Source organism: Nyctibius grandis, chromosome 2 (assembly GCF_013368605.1).
Source record: "Nyctibius grandis isolate bNycGra1 chromosome 2, bNycGra1.pri, whole genome shotgun sequence".
Lineage (NCBI taxonomy): Eukaryota > Metazoa > Chordata > Aves > Nyctibiiformes > Nyctibiidae > Nyctibius > Nyctibius grandis.
This window is the reverse complement of record NC_090659.1, coordinates 103,571,288-103,592,344: the sequence shown is the minus strand read 5'-3', so window position 1 is coordinate 103,592,344 and position 21,057 is coordinate 103,571,288. Positions and strand designations below refer to the sequence as shown.

Here is a 21,057-nt window from a genome sequence, read left to right as displayed (position 1 = left end):
GTGCCCTCCTGCAGAGCCCTCCTGAAAAAACCCTGAGATGCTGCTGAGGTTTTGGCACAGCTGAGCAGGGGTTTTGAGGACTGCTGTTCTGGGTCCAGGCTCCTAAATCCCACTTCAGAGCCCTTAAGCCTTTGGGGGCTTTTGCTGAAAGTGCACAAGCAGGGATATAGTTGGCACATTTGTGTTCAGGTTTGTAATAAGAGACATGCCACAGATTTGATTCAGAGGGCTGTGGGATGTGAGGACAAGACTCTAATCTCTTTTCCTCTTGATAGCCCTTCTCCTCACACAATAATAAAATTACTTGCAAATCTCTGAACATTAGGGTGTCTTGGAACATGAGCTTTAAATGGCATTATCTCGGTTGTGTTCCCAGCGGCACTGAAATCAGTGGGCAAAACCACTTCCTTCAGCTTCGCTGACACCAGCCTCTGAAGTGACCCCAGGCTCAGCAGGAATGGGTTCGTCAGCAGCAGGGTGAGAGCATGTGGGGACACTTTGGATAGGATTCACTTCCTCTCGCTGTAGATGGCTCCAGCTGAATTACTCACATCAGTCTCCTTGCACAGTCAGGGGAGAAAAATGAGTCCTTTCTTGGCACAACACATCCCACACCAAATATTAAAATAGGACAGGTAAACTGCACCCAAAAGCCATTTCTCTCCTTTGGTAGAAGAGAGACTAAGGAGACTAGCTCAGAGGATGACATCTACATTACCGACACTTAGGTTACGTAAGATGAACCCTACCAGAGGCACCTGCCTCCTCACCTTGTTAGGGCAGAAAAAATTCCTCTTGCTCTTCAGGTAGTTTGATAAATTCCCATACTTGCAGTATTCAACAACCACCATCAGAGGCCCTGGGCAAAAGAATAGTGCATTTTGAGCAGCATAAAGCAATACAAGGCAGCGTCAGTTCTGAGAAGAAGAAAAGTCTTTCATGCCCATAGCTGTAACTTGAGTCCATAATAACTAACAACATGTCCTAATGAAGTAGAAGGCTGCTTGAAGGACACTGGTCATGTTACCAAAACAATACTGTTTCTGGAAATTAGGGAAGGGCCTAATTTTTGAAAGCTGGGTCATGAACCTGAGTCCTGAGGGACCCTCTGTTTCCTCTTCGGGCAGTCTGCGTTCAAACTGGAGTCCCGCAGCCCACACACACTTGCTGAACTAAAATAGGTGACATCTAAAACAAACGATCACTCATACAGGCCCTTTAATTTTCTTAGTGGAATATCATGAAGGATTTTACAACAGTTGCCTTGTGATTCATCGTTCAGGGCCAGCAGCTGATATCCCTTGTTCCCAGCCTTTCCAGATCATATTTAACTTGAGCTTGAGCAGTGAAATGAGTGAGATAAAGGACAACAAGTGGCACAGTTCTAAATTCACACTTCTCATGTTAATACTAAAAGAGAGTTTAGGTAGAGAAAATGTTTTATCACTTCATTAAACGACTAAAAATCTCTTTTTTTTCTTCTTCTTTTTTTCACCAACCCCAGGACGAGCTCAAATATTTCAAGTTAATAACTTGAACTCTGGATGAAAATCAACACAGCCAACTGACTTATTGGGAGATGATCCAAACTCATTTTCAGTGCAGTGCAGACTTTTTTACCTCCATTTTTGGTACAAGCTCCCAACAAATTCACAATATTGAGGTGATGACCAATGTGGATCAGGATTTTCAGCTCTGTCATCAGTGCTTTGTACTCACTTGCTGTAGCCCCTTCTGAAAATGCAAAATAAAGTCAATGTGAAATGGCAAAGAACTGGTCCTGCTGAGCTTTACCACTTATTGTTACTTTCCATTGAAAAAATCTCCATTACTGGATGTACTTCATGTGTTGATGTTCTTTTTCTATTCCTCCCTGCTCAGCATCCTCTTACTCGCAATAAAACCTGTAAAAAGTGTTAGGCACTCAACTTCCTCCCAGTAGGCTCTGTTATATTTAGAACTGAGAGAAATTTTTTTCACATGAATAGTTTTGTTGTTTCAGTCAAAAAATGAAAGAACAAATAAAAAGGGATTTCAAGACTATAATTAACTCTATCTAGAGTAGGTTTCAGGTGACCTGACTTCAGCCGTCTAAGGGTTATGTACCAGCCTGAATTAATCAACGTCTCAAGGAGTCAGTGGCAAAAGCAAAGCATTTCCAGAGCCTGATGCAGCCATCAGCTTTAGCCATCTGTATAGGGAAGAGAGGAACCACCCCTTGGTGATGCTTGTCTGGTTCTGTTCATTATAGAGGAAGCCTGGAGTATTAAGACAGACCAGGGAAGTAAATTTCAATTGGTTAATTAGGTGACTGTATTTCACCCTTACTAGTTATGATCAATATTAATAATAAAAGTAATAGTAATGAGATAAGAAATCCCACAACTAATCCCAAAAGATTCTATTTAGTGTTGAGTGAAACTTTTAATTCCCCCTGAGCAAATTTTTTTCTGCAGAATTTTATTTCGGTAAGAAAGCAAGAAAAAATATATTGCTTTGCGTAGACCCAAAAGGACTTTTTTCAGTTCAGTGACACCAAGAGTAAGAAGAGCAGTCCAGTGGAAAGAACCTAGACCTAGGTCTTAGAGGGCTTGGTTTCAACATCTGAATGGAAACAGATTTTCTTGGTGGCTTCATACAAATCTTGTCACCTACCCAGTGACCCACTATTCATCTGTATAGTTGGTGACACTTCACCTCATGGGAATTCTATGAGGACAAAGCTCATGAATTACTGTAAAGTTCCTGGATAATCTAGTGAGGACACAAGGAATGGGGCAGATCTCCCCTAACTTTTGCTGACCGTAGTGAAGATACCTACAGAGGATCTAGTCATCACAGGCTCTCTTCATAGTCAGCAGAGCTAAACAAGCCCTCAGCTCACCATGTGCAAGGATCTGCCTTAGGATGGGATGAACTGTTGTTTCTCACCACTGACAATAAAGGGAATTTGAGTGACTGACTCAGATACAAGCATCTACTCTGCACATGCACACATGAATCCCACCATGAAGACTTCTTGTAGCTGTCGTCTGCTCCCGTCTACTCCAGGAGCAACCCCTGCTGCTTTGATGGTGCTGGCTGGCACAAGAAGCCTGCTGATGTACATGAAGAAATGTTGAATCTGGCAGACCACTCTGCCAGCACATATGTCTGCATGTTGGCAAAATGGCTCAGTTAATCAGGGGTCAGGTGGTGACCCAGGTGACAGGCCATCCACTAAAACCAGTGACACAGATGGCTATTGGCCCACTGCTGCAGAAGGTCTGGACAGGGACCAAAGCTTTAGCTTCCTCTCATTTTCCAGACGTGCTTGCTGCAGGGTAGTTGTTCATTTGGCATTGGCCAACAGGGTATTTCTGTGCTTCTGGAACAAGAGATAGAAGGAAGGTTGGCCACCTTCTCAGCTGCAAATTCCCTTCTTGGGGATGATCCTGGATATCACAGTAGCACGTACCACCCCCTGCAAAAGCATTTGATGTCATATTGCAGAACAAGCCTGTCGAGGACAATATCAAAAGGGCGTACCCTACACAGGGTACAGCTGTCAGGTCATCGCTGGCAAGAAACAGAAGCTATTTGAGGTTGAGTGTTGCAGGGACAGACTGTAGGTCTGAAAGTATCGCACGTGCCCCTCCAAGGGCTGGAAGTAACATGTACAGATCTCCTGCTAACTGATAAGTCAGCAGCTGTGAATCTAGAAGCCACTGGATAAGAGGGACATATTCAAACTATGCCTGAACAGAGCCAACTGAGAGCATCAGGGATCCAAGCCTTACTGGCAGAACAGGGGATGTGTCCTGGTAGACAATGACACTGAAAAGGATTCAGGGATTAAGACAGATAAGCAATGCAGCATAAGCTCCCAGGGCAATGCAAAAAAAGCCTGCTATGATCCTTACATATACAAACAAGGGAAAGCTAAATGCATCGGAAGGGATGCCACCAGGACTCTGGGTTAAGGAATTCAGCCACTGCTGCTGCGGGCTGTGACTGAATATCATCCTGCTTGCTAACTTCCCAAGCGCCCTCTTCAAATTGATGAGGGTCTTTGTCCTTTCTGCTCCAATGAGAAAAGTGGCAGTGAATAGCTGGGAGATTATTTCACTTTGGGAAGAGCGCTGGCATATGAACAGTGCTGGCAAATCCATTACACAACCTGGGTGTCAGCATCCTAAGCACCGTGTGAGGTGACACACCCGCACAACAGCTCCAAGATTTAAACTGCTCAATCTGTTTAGCTTAATAAAAGGGCCTTCCTGAAGAAAAATCATTATATAATCTAATGGAGCAGGTTAGAATAAGTGAAAGTCAGACAGATGCAAATTAGACATAAGACACCTGTTTTTAACAATGAGGTGATTAATCATCAGAACTAATGATCAAGGAAAATGCAAAAGCTTCCATCCGAGTGTCTTCACATCAAGGTGGATGCCTCATGCTTCAGCTAAATTTCATTTACGGTGTTCAGTATAGGTTCAGTCTAGCATAACGGTACAACGTAGGGTACGCAGGAAATCTAATTGTCCCTTCTCATCCTACAAAAGTGACTCTTTCATTCTTTCTGGCATTGGAAGTAGTGGAACCAGATTTTCAAAAAAATTAGGCAATCAGGTTCTCACTGCATCTGAAACTTTCTCCTATATCGTGACAATTTATCACCCTTTTTACTGTGAATGCAATTTTTATTTCATAGTTCTGCCATTTCACTTGTGGTGGACCTGAAACTTGGAGTATACATTTTGGAGGCTTCAGAGAATTATTGGTGGGGAGATAACATCACACACTCTTGCTTTTGACAGAATCATATTAAAAGTTGGACACTATACAAGGTATTGTTTTTTCCAGCCCAGCTTTGCAGCAAGATACCTTTCAGCATTTTCACAGCAACTATTCTGCATGTTGGTGATTTCTTAATTCCAAAAGCAGATGCTTGTACCACCTTTCCAAAAGCTCCGTGTCCAAGAGACTTTCCTGTAAAAAAAATAAATTGGGGAGACACATTCTGGTAAAAAAGGAATCTTGTCAGCAAATGGCTTCATAGATAATGAATTGAAAAATGTACTTTACAATGAGCCCCACATGTATATTTCCAACATATTGGTGTTTTGGGGGTTTTGCGGGGGGTTTTTTTGGTTTGGTGGGTTTTTTTTAAAGAGTAAGCAGACAAACCAGGAGACAGAGCCATGAGAGGGAATAAGTGATTTGATTGAAAATGATGCTAAATGAATGCAACCATTCAGTGTAGGTACGCTGGCTTCTGACCCAATTTTTTTCAGTCTAGCTCTGCCAGAGAAAGATTTGCTCCTCTTTCCCCCGAGCACGCTGCACCATGCAGCAGACTGTGACACTGCTAGTTATGTCCACAACAACACAGCGCCTCTGTCTAAACTTGCACACACACTATGATGTAGCTTGTCACAGACTTTGGTAATTTTTACAAATGAAATTCGTCCTTCTCGAACAAGGTGCCTTAAAACAATCTTCATTCCAGGGAGGCAGCAGCAACTTTGCATCACAGCCCCTGGAGTACACGCACAACCCCCTGATGCTCTTCCCTAGCATGCCCTTGTAGGTTGAGATCATGGAGTGGTGAAAAGCTGCAAATCTGTGCAAATGAGACCTTTACATTTGCAAAATGAAGTCTGGGGGGATTCAGTGAGAGGGCCTTGGAGTGACAAATGATGGGTTTGCTTATGGTGGGTACTACGCTTCCACGTGTCCAAAGGCAGGCTTTTGTGCTGTATCATCATCATGCTGCTACTGAGCAGACCCCAGGAGAAGCACCCAGAGGTCCTTGAGATAAATCAGTGGGCATCAATAAAATTCTCCAGCAGTAGAAACTGAGGGTCCTCTTCCTTCATGTTCAGAACTGAGTAAGACTCCAAGGGTACTGTTATAACTTTTCCGGAGTTCATGACATTTTATGCCAATCTTATGATCTTCACAGCCTTCTTCATGATTTATTAGTGTTTGAAGCAGGGAGTATTGACTACCTCTTTGACACTGTGCTCACGTGGACAGGGCTGTCTGCCTCTGCCATTCTCAAGCGGCGGGCGGAGTTTTGATGAGAGACATCTTGTCAGCATATCAGCTAGCAATAAATTTTATTTCCAAGTAACTATTTTCAGATCGTATTTGTGCTTCACCTTCAGCAGAACCCAGGCATCTAAGTGGCTATCAAGAGTATAGCAGCAGGTTTTGTGGTGTAGAGGAGAAGAACAGAAAATAAAGGCCAGCTTTTCATATAAAAGCAAAGGATAACATGTGTCATATATTTATTTCTCAGATATGCACATGTGACATAGCCATCTCCATAGGACAATTTCCTTTTCCTATGATGGACCTCTGTTTGACTAGCTCTCACTTGGACATCTACCTTGTTGATGTCTAGGTGAGAGATGAATCCCACCCATACACTCAGAAGCAGAGAAAAAGAGCTGCTGTCAATTCTAAATTAAATAGATACTACCTTTTATATGTGTATCACATTTCTAAGCTGTAATTCTCAGTATGTCTGTCCGTAGAAGCAAATAGCATATGTTATCAAAGCAATGGAAACATGAAGTGGAAAATGCTAAGCCAAAAATCCCCAGAAATTTATTCCCCCCCTAGATGTGCAGAAGTTTGCATTTTTAAGAGCAAATAAAAACCATGAAGAACTTAATCTACAAGGCTGAAATGCATCAACAGACTGAGCCTTGGTTTGTGAAGGATTTAGAGTTTGACACACAAATACAGGTGAATCAGTGTATACCTTTGAAAATCTACAGTCACCTTTTTCAGTCACTGCATATAGCTTCTTTATTCAGCAGATTTATAAGGGAAGCAACATTAAGACTAAGGTCTCAGGTTTTTTTTGGTGAATTGATGGCAGTCCTTAATGTATTTGCTGTTCATGGTTTCTACAAGATGAAGGTGCAGTTTGAGGTCCTATAAAACCCATCTACCTTTGTTTAATCCATTGCTTTAATCTGTTTCCATCACTTCCCACATCGAGATAGCCTACTTACTTAGTCACCACTTGGAAAACATACCAGTTATCTCATAAAGCTACACAGAATTGCTAACCTTTCATAAAGGAGAATGAGCGCTGGAAACAACACTTCCTTTTCTAAACAACAGTTGCACTTTAATGGGAAACTGTAATAACACTTGATGTATTAGTCTTTGTTGCTCCGGTATTGTTGGTACCGGGCTAAATGTTAGTGCAGAATAGGGCTGCTTTAACTTTTCAATGTGTAGATCGAACTCCACAGTTTAGTATGTAGATTGTGTCTATGACTCTAACAGATTGCTCTTGCAAAAGCCCCTTATGTTGACACACAGAGTAATTACAAAAATATTAAATGGAGCAATTAAACAGAGGAATATTAAGTTGCCCAACCCTCTGAGCAGTCAACTTGTTACAGACTTCAAGCAGATACACTGGCCATGTTCAGGGTAACGCTCAGGTGTGAAATGTTGCAGCTTTTAGAATCATAGAATCATAGAATGGTTTGGGTTGGAAGGGATCTTAAAGATCATCTAGTTCCAACTCTCCTGCCACAGGCAGGGACACCTTCCACTAGACCAGGTTGCTCAAAGCCCCATCCTACCTGGCCTTGAACACTGCCCGGAAGAGGGCATCCGCAGCTTCTCTGGGCAACCTGTTCCAGTGCCTCACCACCCTCACAGTCAAGAATTTCTTCCTAATATCTCATCTAAATCTATCCTCCTTCAGTTTAAAACCATTACTCCTTGTCCTATCACTCCATGCCCTTATAAAAAGTCCCTCTCCAGCTTCCTCTCCATTTACATCCAGACCAAGGAAGCAAAATACTCTACTTAAATTTTCTGCACTTGACTTTGGTTTCTTGGGGCAACTCAGAACACATTAAAGTGAACATACCCCTCAGTCAAGGAGTTTTGGATCAGGTTTCCATTTCAGTCCCATTTTAGCAAGGTCCTTCAAGCATGGGAGTTGCTGGACTGGGGCACCAGCAAAAAGCACTTTCAGACACCGTGCTCCACGTCTGTGGGAAGGCAGAGGCTCAAACGTGTGTATGTGTCTCAGGTCCTTTGCTGCAGTTTGAGTCATCTGTGTTTTCCCCACATGCTGTTTCATATTTTCCATTACATTACATACAACAGCTCCACGCGTGAAGAAGAACGGAGAGCACTCTGCTTGGTGCCAGCACCGTGGGCTTGCAGTGCACAGGAGGGAGCAGGGCTCAGGAAGCTGTCCACCACCGGCGTGTTTGACATTGCACTGGAGCTATGTGGCAACACTCCCTCAGGGTCCTGCACCACAGCATCAGCAGTGTGTGACCTCTCATAGATTAGAAAGGTCAAGCCCAAGAGTAAGGTGAGAAACGCATATTAGCTTAGCGAACACTTGTGCTGGACTGCAATGTTATCGCTGACCACGCTGATAGTGATTTATAGCACCAGCATTTTTCTGCCTAATGAAAAGATGGTATTTTGTTCTCAGTCAGACTAATCTATACTGCATGTTAATTACCCTGACTTCAGTGGTGCCCATACAAAAATTCCTGTAATGTCTGTAGCTCTTACAGATGAAGGGGGAGTCCTGTTATACAAGCTCTGCATCACAGCCGTGGGCTGTATGTATGCGTGTTGGAGAAAGACACAGCACAGGAGACGTGGGCTGAAAGGAGAGACTTATTTGCAAAAGTTACAATAAATACGTATCCCAGAGGATAAGTAGGTGGAAAGAGAAAAACAGACATATCTGATGCTGGAAGGGGTTGCATTTCTGAGGAAAAATATTTTTAAAAAAACATAGAAGCACATTTTGTGTTTGTGAGACACTAATCCTCAGAGACTGCCAAGGTTACTCAAAGACTGAGCCAACTGCCACGTAAGCAGGACTTGCACTGAGCTAATCTAGCATACTGCACATACCCAACTTCTCTGAATCTGGTTCTCATTCATTGTCAGCATTCTTTATTTGTTTATACCAGCTCTTCCACTTTTAACTCATTTTCTGGTCATCATTCCTCACCTCCAGACTCCGAACACCAACCCTGCAAGATGTGGGTTTTTCCTTGGTGTTTACATTCCGTTTCTGCTTGATTCTTTCCGTGGGATTTACACAGAAATAAAGCATCACATAAAACAGCTATCACACTGTCTACACATGAAGCTCGTGGTCCATCATTGTAAGAAAACTATTAGAAGACTGAAGACACTCCAGCACAATGTTATGTTTCAGCATTCCCAGAATTGTGTATGACACTTATAAATCGCTAGCAATATATTTCAGCTCTGCTTATCCACATCTGGTTGCCTTGTGACTTCTAGCAGGCGAATTAAGTGTGTCCCTGAAATCCAGCTACAATCCAGGGATTTTGTGTAGGATGAATCTAACGCATGCCTGAAAGAACAAACAGCACTATAGCAACAGGCTGAGCTTATCACTGATATTTTAATGTTGACCCTCTTGCTAAAATCTGTGTGGTTTCTGGAGGGATTCCTCAACTTCAAAACCTGGTCCCTACCTTCCTGCCCTCCTCGTCAGCCCCACACTAGGCTAAGCAAGTAAGGAACGCTCCCAAAGCCATGTGTTTCACTGCGGTATGGGTAGGCGAGCTAGCTGCAGGTTCAAAGTTTCCATAGATATTTATTTATTTGTGTGTGGACTCATGTGTCACATTCTTGCACTTTATGGTGCACTGACAAGAATGTTTATAAATCTGCAGCACAGAAGGAAAATAGGGAGCGTACGCTGGAGAGAAGAGGAAAGGGAGAAACAGGGAGGTGTACAAGGTGGAGTGTAAGGACCCATTTCTGCACAGGTTTTTTGCTAGATGAGCACATAACCAGGTTACAAGGGAAGAAAAGAAAATGACAGTAAATGCCAAAGGTCAGTCTCCCGAGTCTAGAGAGAGAAGCACCCAAGTCAGCAGTCTGATTGGGAAGCCTTCAGTTGCCCTGCTTTTATGTCGTGTTTTAAATAAATCAGTCTGCAAAAAATTATCTGAGTGCAGCATTATTGTCTGTATTTTAGTTTTCCTACCTGGGTCAAAATATATATATGGCAAGTCATGTAGACACAGTCAGCCAGTCAGTCCTAATTGCTATAAGTTAGTTACTGACCAGGGCACTTGGTATGGAATAGCTCACACCAAACCTGGCACTACGTTGTGCTGCATGTCTAAAACACACAAGGCTCCTCTTTACCTGTACAAGTACATCTCATTCAATCACTGCAAACCCAACGTGAAGTATGCCAGTTTACCTAGTTTAAGCCTTTCCCTTGCAATCTCCCACTTGCTGGCATCATAAGGCAGACGTTCACATTGCTCATCTAAGGGGACTTCGTCAGGATCCATTATGATTGACAGGTAATGGTTGGTCTTCATTTCAGAGGAATAAGGCTAGAAAACAAAGAACATGGCAAAATGTAAAAGAGGATAAGGGTATCTGTCAGCATCTTCCTGTTTGGATCAAGGGTTTCAGGTTAGTTCTGTCCAGGGGCTGTGTGTTTCACAGTTCAATAGATGGTTTGGTTAAGCAACCTTCGGCTTTTTTAAATACTGCAAGACTTTTTATGTAAAAGAAACTCTGTCCTCTAGCTTTCCTCATATGTGACATTGGTTTCTTCAATGAAATCCATGTGGATCTGTATTAACGTATGGTGTTATGATATAGACCCTCTGCACAGTCAAGAGAAATATTTTCGGCAAGTGACTAACCATTGCTGATAAAAATAACTTTCCTTCATGATTGTGCAAAGCAAGAAGTGGCCATATGCAACAGATGGAGTTCAACTGCCAGTGTTTATTTGTTCCATACACCCAGCAAACATAGGTCATATGTGGTTAGAAGTTGTGCAAGACTAGTCGCCAGGAGACTAGATATTATACATTTCAGAAACTGTTTACAAACTTTCAGAATTCTTTATTTCTTTGGTATCTTTTCTGACAAATGTACTGAAATTATTTGAGTTTGGAGGAATTAATGAACACCCAGACTCAAACACATAATTTCAAATTAACTTGCCAGAAGTTCAGCTTCTACTGAGCAAACAGATTATCCACTTCACATGAGAAATGTAAGGAAAGATGAACCTAATCTCAAAGTTTTCTGCAGCCCACCCATTTGAAACGTATTTTCCTTCAAAGAGCACATAGATGGGCACTCTAATCTTTCTGCACTACCGAAGAACTGTATTGTCTGCTTACGAGAGCTGTTGTGGTTTAACCTGCACACATCATGCAAGGCAGACATGGTGCTATCAACAAAGAGGGGCTTTAAACTATCACTGTCAGCCTTGAACAAGAAGGAGGGTCAGCTGCAGGGGCAGTTAACATTATCCTGCTGATACAGGATCATCTGCTCTGGAGGCTGCACCACCAAAACCACTTCAGTAAAATATCACTTTGCAAGTGATGTAATTATACGAGACACTGTGTGCAAACCAGACCCCAGCACGCTCTGTGAAGATCTGTCATTCCCACTCACTCAGATCTTCAGAGACATTAAGATGTCAAACTCCCACAGCTTTCAAGGGAATGGGGATGCCTTTGGTGGGAGTCAGGCACCCAAATGCTTGCAAGACTCAGAGCCTTGCCCCCAGCCAGGCTTTGTTTCTGGGCTAACTCATACATCAGCCTTACAAGTCGCGGTTCCCTGGGCACCCATCAGCAGCCTGGTGATTGCACGGGGAACAAAGGTGAGCAGTAAATGAATCAGATTTTTTTTGGTAGACTCAGCAACGCAATCCCAGTGGCCTGGGAAGGATTTTCTAACACAAGCAAAGGGCTGGTAAGGAGAGGCAGATTCCACCGGGAGCTCCCCATCTGTTCTTACCCTCTTCAGCTTGCGAATGAAGAGGGTCAGCAGGAGCCAAAAGAGCGTCGCAGCCACGCAGGTACAGGTCAGGGTTATTAGCTCCAGGTTTGACCTCTCTGATATGCCTGGGAAAATCAAGAGGCAAACATTTTAGAAAATGACCTGCAAAGCAAAGGCACTTCATGTTTCTTTTCCATTAGAATAAAATACCAGGAAGGGACCAGCTTTTTTTCAATGGGGTATTAATCTCTGTTTGGACTGGCTCACAGAGCCTGGGAAAAAAATGGTCTCCCCAGCAAAACCGTTGTATTGAACACAGCAAAACTGCATTTGGTCCATCTGTAAGTTTTTTCAGTAAAAAGTCAGCTCTTCTTTGGGGTGCAGGAGGTGAAGTAAACCAGGATGAGAATGGCCAGTCAGAAAATCATTTCTTTTTGAGGTGGAAATTCAGCTGCAGGGTATTTTTAGCCAAATTTTCTCTGTGTAAGAACATGTGTGTGCCTGCTCATGCAGTTTCACACGCCCCCCCCCAACAGCAAAACCCATCTGGCCAAGCCCACATCTGAGAGAGGAGCAGAGGTCTCAGAAACGCTCAGTCCCCAACAGCCTCGGGAGTGGATGGAGCTGCATGGAGGGGACGGCTCTGCTGACCCTTCCCTGGGAGCAACGCCGCGGTGCAAGAGCTGCTGGTAATGCTCAGCAGAAGCTCCAGGGAGGCCTTGTGCTAGTGTAGACACCGGTGAACCCGGGTGTGACCCAGGGCATGCTGCAGTGTTGCTTCTTGGATTTTGCTGTCCAGGACGTTTGATGCCTTTCCTTGGGCACTGCGCCTGCTCTGCCCCAGCTTGGTGAGCTGTTCCATGCTGATGTCTGAGCCCTGCAGCCTGCACCTCCATCCCAGCCGTGCTGCAAACCCACCAGTCCTCACTAAAAACCTCTCTGGGGCGAGCTGGGGGCTCACTTGAAGGCTCACAGTGCAGCTGGCAGCAGTCCATGAGCTCTCATTCGCATGGTCTGGATCGACCCAATCTGGCACCGGTGAGCTCAGCTTGTGCAAAGCATGGCACGGGGGTCTTGATCCTAATCCTCACCAAGAAGTGTGGCCAGAAACCTGTGGTCTAGGACCCAGCGCTCCCTCCAACCTGCTGGTCCCCGAGCAGGCTCTGTGCCCCCAAGTCTCCTGCCATTCACGCCAGCAGCACGGCGCCAGGGTCCCTGAGGGGACATGGGACCCTCACCTCCACAGGACCCAGCAGCACCTCGCAGAGCCCAGCTGGCAGGGAGCTGGGAGAGCTCTCCAAACCAGGGAACAGATTAAGCACAGAAAGGGAAAAACAAAAACAACGATGACTGAAAATGAAGCAGCAAGAAAACATGAACATTAGAAATCTGGAGAGTATTAGAGCCCACTGACAGATCTTAAAAAAAAGCCAAAATAAAATTCACTTCAGACTGCTACTTAGAGACTCGTAAAATGGTTTCAGAGCAGTCTGTTTTGCAAATCCTGTGATCGTGTCAAAATACCACACTTCCCACAATATGTTTTCCATCTGATTGGTAGCAAATGCAAAAAAAAAAACCACAACCTTATGGTCTGCCTCTTATTCTGGTACACCCTCCAGAGAGAGAAAATGAGGGGCCAAGGGAGAGTAATTCTGAACATGATTTCACAGTGGTTTTGTCAACTGCACTTGCAGCAGTTTCAGACCCCGGGCAGCTCGGTGTTACTCCTGACATATAAAAAAGGGATGATTGATGTCTCACTGGTGGGCTTACTGGATAATCCAGAGGGATGTGCTGCCTGGTTTTAGGCAAGGCTACAGAGCTTTGTTTATGGGGTTCCTGTAACTGTGGCTTAACTAGCATAATATCTTCCCTCTCTAAAGGTGATAATCAGATTTGCGTTTGTGTCCTATATCTAAGATTCCTCCAGCATGTCCATTCTGGAGCTTTGAGAATAAAGCTCACTGAAGAAAAATATGACTGCAACTACACATGGAGATATAAAGTATCTACTTCTCCAAAATGCCAAGAGTGTTAATTTTTCACAAGTATTTTTTAAAGGCTTTATTTAGATAAGGCTCATAATGATGGCATAAATGATAGAGCCTAATGCAGCTTGCCTATCCTCTGGCATCAGACTTTCCTTTTACATAAGGATATTCTCCCCTTGCTTCTGAGCAGCAGCCGTGCAGATGGCAAGCAATAGTTTCTGACATTTATTCAGCAAAACCTGGAGGGGATGAAGGTTCATTTGTTGCCACTGTTCCATATGGCAGGATTCAGATAAACCTGTGAGGCATGATACAGCCAGTGCTGGGGGTGGAAGGCAGCAACTTCCTAACGACTACTGTGTGCTGCCCAGGAGTTAGTGCAGAGCCATGCGGGTGCTGTCTTTGAAATGTTTGAGCAAATTTAGGCAACCAGAAGGCAGTTCTCCAGGCTGGGATTGGGCTGGGTTATCAACACCAGATTCCCAGTCCTGCTAAAAGCCTTGCAGGCAGAGCTGGCTGAGTGCCTCTCAGCTGGGTAGGAAAAGGTTTGATTTGAGGCACAGGGCTTAGGATTAGCAGAGTTTGGAGGGGCTCTAAGCAGGACCAAATCCCTCTCTCTGCCTGGTAGCCCAAGCTTTCTGGCTCCCCAGACCTTTACCCACCAGCTACCTCATTAGACACAGACTTTACCCTGTGTGCAGCTCTGCCCCATCTAACTCGCTGCAGCAAGCGGCAGCCCCCTTCCTGCCCCTGGAGCTCTCTATCATGTGTCAACCAGGGAAAAAGCAGCGCCTGGGGCACCAACAGCACTCTGCTGCACCCAAAATGTCCCTCACTCTTACACCAATGTAGTCTACCCTGCTTAGTCCATGTGATCCCATTATCACAGCAGTGCAGCACTGGGTTGGGTGCTTAGAGATGATGAGGAATTTACATCCTTGGAGGTTGTCATGACCTGGCCAGTCAAAGCCATCACTGACTGGATGTAGTGTTGGTGATGATCCTGGTTTGAGCTGAGGTTGAACTAGAGACCTCCAGGACTTCCTTCCAACCCCCTTTGGTGGTTCTCTGAGGTAACAGGAGTCTAAGTGTCACCTGATGTTCACCTTTTCTGTTACAGTCACCCACACAGCCCAGGCTGAGCCTCATTCAGTAGCTGAGGGAATTCCAGTTAAACTTCATGGAAACATTCCTGATGACTTCAGAGTCAGTATGACCCAAAAGGCACAACAACTTTTTGAGACACAAAGTCAGAAAGGTAGGTAAACAAGACAGTTATTTAAAAAGCAAACAGCATTTTCATAGTGTCGGAATAGTTCTGTGAATGCTTAATAAATGTGATGCTTTCCTTTTCATCAGCAGGGATCACATTAAGTTATCAAGCATCAGCTGTAAGACAGGGCATGTTGCTGTATTCATTTGCTTGTTACACATCCATATTTCAGTGTGCACAAGCTGTGAAAGATGCTCCTTCTTTCATCAACTCATCCCCTTCAAATGGTGCAGCACCTCTGCAACTAGCTGTACCTCTGGCTCCCGCTGAGAGGGGGTGTGAGGGTCCCCAGGAGGAGAAGCAGAGCAAGGCTTTCATGGCAAGTTTTCCACTCCGCGAGCAGGGCAGACACCATGTGGCCGGGTGACCCCCTGAAGGAAAGCTGCCCAAGATAGCCTGCGTTCCCTCTGTGCCCAGCAGCTTGTGTCCCCAGGTTTTTAGGGGGACAGTCCCCTCTGCCTGCAGGGTGCTCTGGCAGCAATTTGCTCTTCCCGTTCGCTCCTTGCAGATTTGCCGCCTCCTCAGTTCCTCAGCTTGCTCTGACATGTCCACAAATGCAGCCCCGCTTCTCCTCAGACAGCCTGGCAAGCACAGCTTCCAAACCAAACACAGGCTGCGCTTATTTAAAGATGGCCCTTGGATTTCACCATCCGTTCATCCATCTCGGATATAAAAATAACACATTGTTTTATCTGTGAGTTTAAGAACGTTTTTTCAGAGGAAATAAAGAGAGCAGACAGTTTCCTTCCTGACTCATTCACAAACTACTCTTCCAATCTGCTAAACACGGCCGTCTTGTTGCTCTGCTCCCTTTGATCGGCAGCCCCGCGCGCCGAGAGCCACTGGGATGGAGGGAAGGTTTTGGTACTCACAGCAGCAGTCGCAGGGTCTGTATTTCTCAGAAAGTCAAGCAAGCGGCAAAGCCTAGAAAGAGCCCCACGTTTAAGCCCTGATCTTCTCTCTCCAGGCTCAGGGATGGGGTGAGAGGCCACCGCTCCCTGGGAGAGGGACAGACACTCCAGTTCAGCACACGAATGAGTGAGAAAACCTGCAGTGATGTCCCTTCAAGTGGTAGGAGGAGAGAGGGTGGAAAGGCATTTTCCTTGATCATAGTAGATAAGACAAACCTCTCTTTTTCTCATCCAGTCTCAAAGCTATGGTTTACAATATGGCAGACTTCATCTCCTGCTTATCTAAGAGCTCCCATAGGAGTCAGGCAAGAACATTGCCAGTGGTCCCCCAGGATGTGTAACCACAGAAGAAGCCTTCCCAGCTGCTGTCTTTCCGCTCCTCTGGATCATGGACTAAGAGATATGACTTCCTAGAAGCCATCTGACAGAACGCTTGTGATTGCAATAAATAGCCAAGCTACAATGACATTAAAAATCAATACAATAATGAATTACATTGTCCAGGACTATCAATTAGTACGATGCATTGGACAACAAACAGGCACAAGTTATTCTTTTAGCTATTATAGCAGCTGTAAAAACCTTAGCATTATTCATAAGGTGGTAGGTGGTTTTAACTCCTTGATTACACCAGTTAGGCCAGACCACATGTACATATACTTATCCCTGACCTTTTAAATCAAAAACATCATTGTATCATCAACGATCGCCATTATCTAAGACTACTAACACACCCATGGCAGAAAATCAATACTAATTTACTAGCTGTAATTGTCTTCTGCTGTAGGGTAGTATCCAAATACTCAGTAGTATTCAGATACATTTAGCAACCGTATGACAACATCCACAAAGACATAATCCCTGCCTGAGAGACCTGATGGTAGTCAAGTTGTCTTCTATAAAGAGAAACTAAATGCATTTAGGACTATTTACTTAACACATGAGATCAGTAAGATAGATTATGTCAAATCCAATTTATACATGGAACTGACTTATATGGAGAATGTCAACCTACTTCTCTTATCTCATAGTACATGAACCGAAAGGGTATTCAATGAAACTGAAAAGTCACTAGATAAACTGTATTTTTATACAATGTAAAATTACTTGACAGAAGTCACTGCCACAGACCTGAGTCAAGCTTGGCAGAAGGTAGAACAACGCTGGACATTTAAATGAACAGCAAAATGACTCAAGTAATGGTTACAGAAATAACTAGATCATACCTACTTCTTACAACAAGTACCTTTAAAAAATGCATGTGTAGTTGCCACTACGCTAAAATCTTCTAGTCCAATTTGGCAGTTCACTTTACATTGAAAATAAACAAATGAAAATATCCCAGGCCTCGAATTTCTATGGATTTAACCTGAAATGGGAAAATAAGGGAGTAGGAAAGTGTTCCTTATTCTGTTTTTTGTTTGTTTTGATGATACTAAATTTACATTGCTCTTCTATCCTGACCCGATCTTTGTTGGGTTGAAGCAATTCTTCTTTTTAGGTCAGTGTAAACACACTCTGAGTTAGCATTTCCTGCTAGGCTTCCTTTCCAACCTGGTATGCTCTCCTTGCTAGGACTTCCTTCAAATCACTGCCTTCAGAGATCACTGCCTGAGCCCCAAGTCATACCCCCCCCTTCCCAGCCTGAGCAAGAACATCACCCTGGCAAGCTTGCTCTTCCCATTTGATATCATGCTTTACCTTGTACCGTCACATATGCTGCACTCTCCACGGACCCTTTTATGTTGGTGGCTATACACTGGTAAAGTCCTTCATCCTCCTCTTTTACTCTTTCAATAAACAGCATTCGGCTTCCAGGCCCTAAAATTATTCCTGTGAAATGAAATATTTTGCAATGAGAGGGAGCCAGGATATAAACAAAAACAGGCCCTTGTGTAATAATATCTGCTGCAAGTTCTTCTCAAAAGAAATCCGAGCCACAGACTGCACAGCACAATGTTATCTGCAGAAAAGCCAAATGTGCTTGGATGTTTTGGGAATCTTTTGGAAATCAGTGTTTACAAAGCACTTGTGTGAGTGAAAAAGCTCAGCCTAAGGGAATGATCTTGGGAGCACTTGGTATCATGTACATTGATTAGCACTGTACGTAGACTTTCATGCAAGTGAGTTCTTCAGCATGTCTCCAAGTTTTGGAAAATGGGTGGTCTGATTACTTAGGACTGCACTTACAGGTGTAGGTCTGCACCAGAAGCAGCTCGAGCTTAGAGCACATCCAAGACCCAGCTCCATGCGTCCACACCAGCCTTACGGGCAGCAGACTCACTCCAAATCTCACTTGCCCATGAGGCATGGAATGATGGGCCCCTTCTCAGACAGACCCCAGCTAGTGCAAAGAGAGGTTCCCATGAGGTGTACCCTAAAACACAGGAGTAACCTGAAGTTTTCAACACCTTGTTTATTCTAGATGGGTCAACTCAGAAGCCAGCCTGGGCAACATTCCAGCAAGCGAGGAAGAGGCAGGCCCCAGAGCTGCCTTTAAAGTACTGTATAGCCAGGAAATGTGCAGTCAAGTATACACTTGCGCGTTGAGTTCCATCAGAATTACTGTCCCATCAAAATGTATTCCCACCATCTATTTCAGGCACCTAACTAAAGTGCTTTGACCTACTCTCTAGAGACATGTTCCTGGCTCCTAACTTCGTGTTGCATTACACCCAAGTTAGACACATAACACTCATTTTAGAAGATAATATGTTAATAATGCACATTACAACGATGTGGTCACTGTAAAGCTTCATGGAATCTGGCTCTAGACTAAGTTTAGTGTCTGTGCTGCAAGTCTGCACAGGCTTATAACTCGGAGAAATCCTCAGTTTTTTGCAGTTGTCTTTACTAATACTATAGTAATTTCCAATAATGCAGGACAGAACCTTAAACACAAACTTTCTAAAACGTTGTTATTGAAGACTACGCTTGGGATTCAAGTTCCTAGAGACCGAACCTCCTTCAACATTTTTGCTGGGCTGTAACACTAGCTCGTTGTGTGCTTCTCATTCAAATGTGGATGAACTCCCATGAGAAAGGTTTTGCCTTTTCCCCTCATCATTCAGCTCCACCTGCAAAGTCCAAGGAACACTTCTGTGACTGTGGTGCCATCAGAGCTGGACATGTAGCCTTAACTGATCTTTGCAGCCACATTCTGGACACAGCAGTACATATCTCCCGAAGTTTTCCCATAGCTGCAGCGCGCCACCTGGGAAGCTGTTTCTTTCTGCTGCATGAGACCTGGATTCCCTGGCTGCTAGCAGATGCATTTCAGTTTTGGACACCCCAGATATGGAATTAGTCTGGCAGCTAGGCTGTGAACCTAGAACAGGCTTTGCATGCCTGACCACAGACTCCCACCGGTACTCCTATGCACATCACTCAAGCTTGGTTTTCTTCTGCCTAGCTATACGCTGGCCAAGACACCTGATCCTTAGGCTCCCTCTATAGTAAATGGAGAGAAATATGTTTCTCTGGAGATGACTCTTCTAAGATGCAAGTTGAGAGCTATGTTTTTTCCACTGACTCCATACAGGCCTGTTGTGTCTACACCTCCAGCCTGGCTGAGGTTTTGGAGTGAGACGGAATAACTCAGAGCACCCGTGCTGCTGCCTGCCTGTAACACCCAGGCAATACTTTCTTACATCTGGGTGTCAATGCCAATGGCTCTGCAAATGGCTACCTAAGGCAGACGGGTAAATAAAAAGGCTGTAAAAGGTAAGTGAGCACACAGAGTTCTCACCTGATTCTTGCTGTATTTCCTCATGGTTTTTAAACCAGGATATCTGGGGCTCGGGGATGCCACGAACCTGGCACTCCAACATGGCCGAGTTACTGGTATTCACTGTCTGATCCATAAGGTGCCGCAGCAGGGCTGGTGCCTCTTGAGCTGCAAGACAAAACACCACCTCCGTTTTACATTCCCGTGACTGTGGGGGTTTAATTATCTTCCCTACCAGCATTTTACTGATGTAAACAGCTATGGCTGTTCTGCCAAGTTCATCATTCACAGATTTTATTTACCGTTCCTGTTTGCTTAAGACCGTCTGGTGTGTACAGCGCACTCCTGTCCCTCAGGGATAGCAGGTTATGGTGACCAATGAAGACCCAGTGATGACATCATTTAAAAGATTTCCTCAGTTCCATTACCAACCACATTTGTTTATCGAAAGCAACAAGTTTCTATGAAAGCTTATTTTTGCATCATCAGGAGAAACAAACTGTGACACCAAAGATTTTAACAGTTAGCAGGACATTCCTGTAGCAGAGTATCTCTGCATCATTGATAGCACCATGCAGCTCTGTACACCACAATACCCGTGAATGTGACTTTTATAATTTACTTACTTTAAAGAGTACAGTTACAAATCATATTCAGTAAACTCACATCATCCCAAACCAGAAACCATAAGCACAAAAGCGTTGTGTTACATGTCCCAAAGTCTTCATAAATTCTTCCACTTTTGTGTTTCACATATTTGGCTGAACACAACAAGGACTGGCCAACCCACACCACAGCCCGCCTGCCAAAACTTCATTGGTGAGAAATGCGCCCATGTCCTCCGACAGCCACAGACTCTGGAAACCCTGATGGCAGGGGCCGAAGCTGAGTGCTAGCAGCCCACACAGCATAGCAACACAGCTCCCATTTTACTTCTATCTACTGACATTCATACAAATGCAATGTAATAAAACACATTTCCATGACAGTCAATGAATATTGGAAGCGCATCTCATCTGTTCTGCGTCTGCTCAAGGGCCTCCCTGAAGGGCATTTCAAAAACACTCTGTAAACATCATGTTAAAGTCATCCCTGAAAGAAGCAAAGCAACAGATCTTTCTCATCCTCATTTCAACCCTGCCACTCTTTCCCCCATTTCATACTGAGCCGAAGGCTGTTCTGACATAGATCAAGATATTTGCAACATTTATGCACATTATATGGCAACATCTTTCTGTCACATTTGCAACTCTCATAGCATCCTTTTTTGGTATTTTGGTCCCTTTAAAGCAGTGATGGAGAATCCAAGGAGCTTCTGAGCAATCTCACAGATGCAAATGCTCTGCAGATTCC

General features: G+C 44.2%; 1 protein-coding gene across 1 annotated transcript in view; it reads right to left on the bottom strand.

Annotated features, from left to right (window-relative positions):
- Positions 1-21,057, bottom strand: part of FLT1 (fms related receptor tyrosine kinase 1) — a 115,245-nt gene that overhangs the window by 17,586 nt on the left and 76,602 nt on the right. The window contains exons 14-20 of the mRNA XM_068417993.1: positions 19,726-19,872; positions 17,679-17,810; positions 11,818-11,924; positions 10,244-10,382; positions 4,870-4,974; positions 1,621-1,734; positions 771-859 (exon numbers count right to left, since the gene is read on the bottom strand). Coding sequence (XP_068274094.1) covers positions 771-859; positions 1,621-1,734; positions 4,870-4,974; positions 10,244-10,382; positions 11,818-11,924; positions 17,679-17,810; positions 19,726-19,872 — 833 coding nt within the window. The remainder of the gene's footprint in view (positions 1-770; positions 860-1,620; positions 1,735-4,869; positions 4,975-10,243; positions 10,383-11,817; positions 11,925-17,678; positions 17,811-19,725; positions 19,873-21,057) is intronic.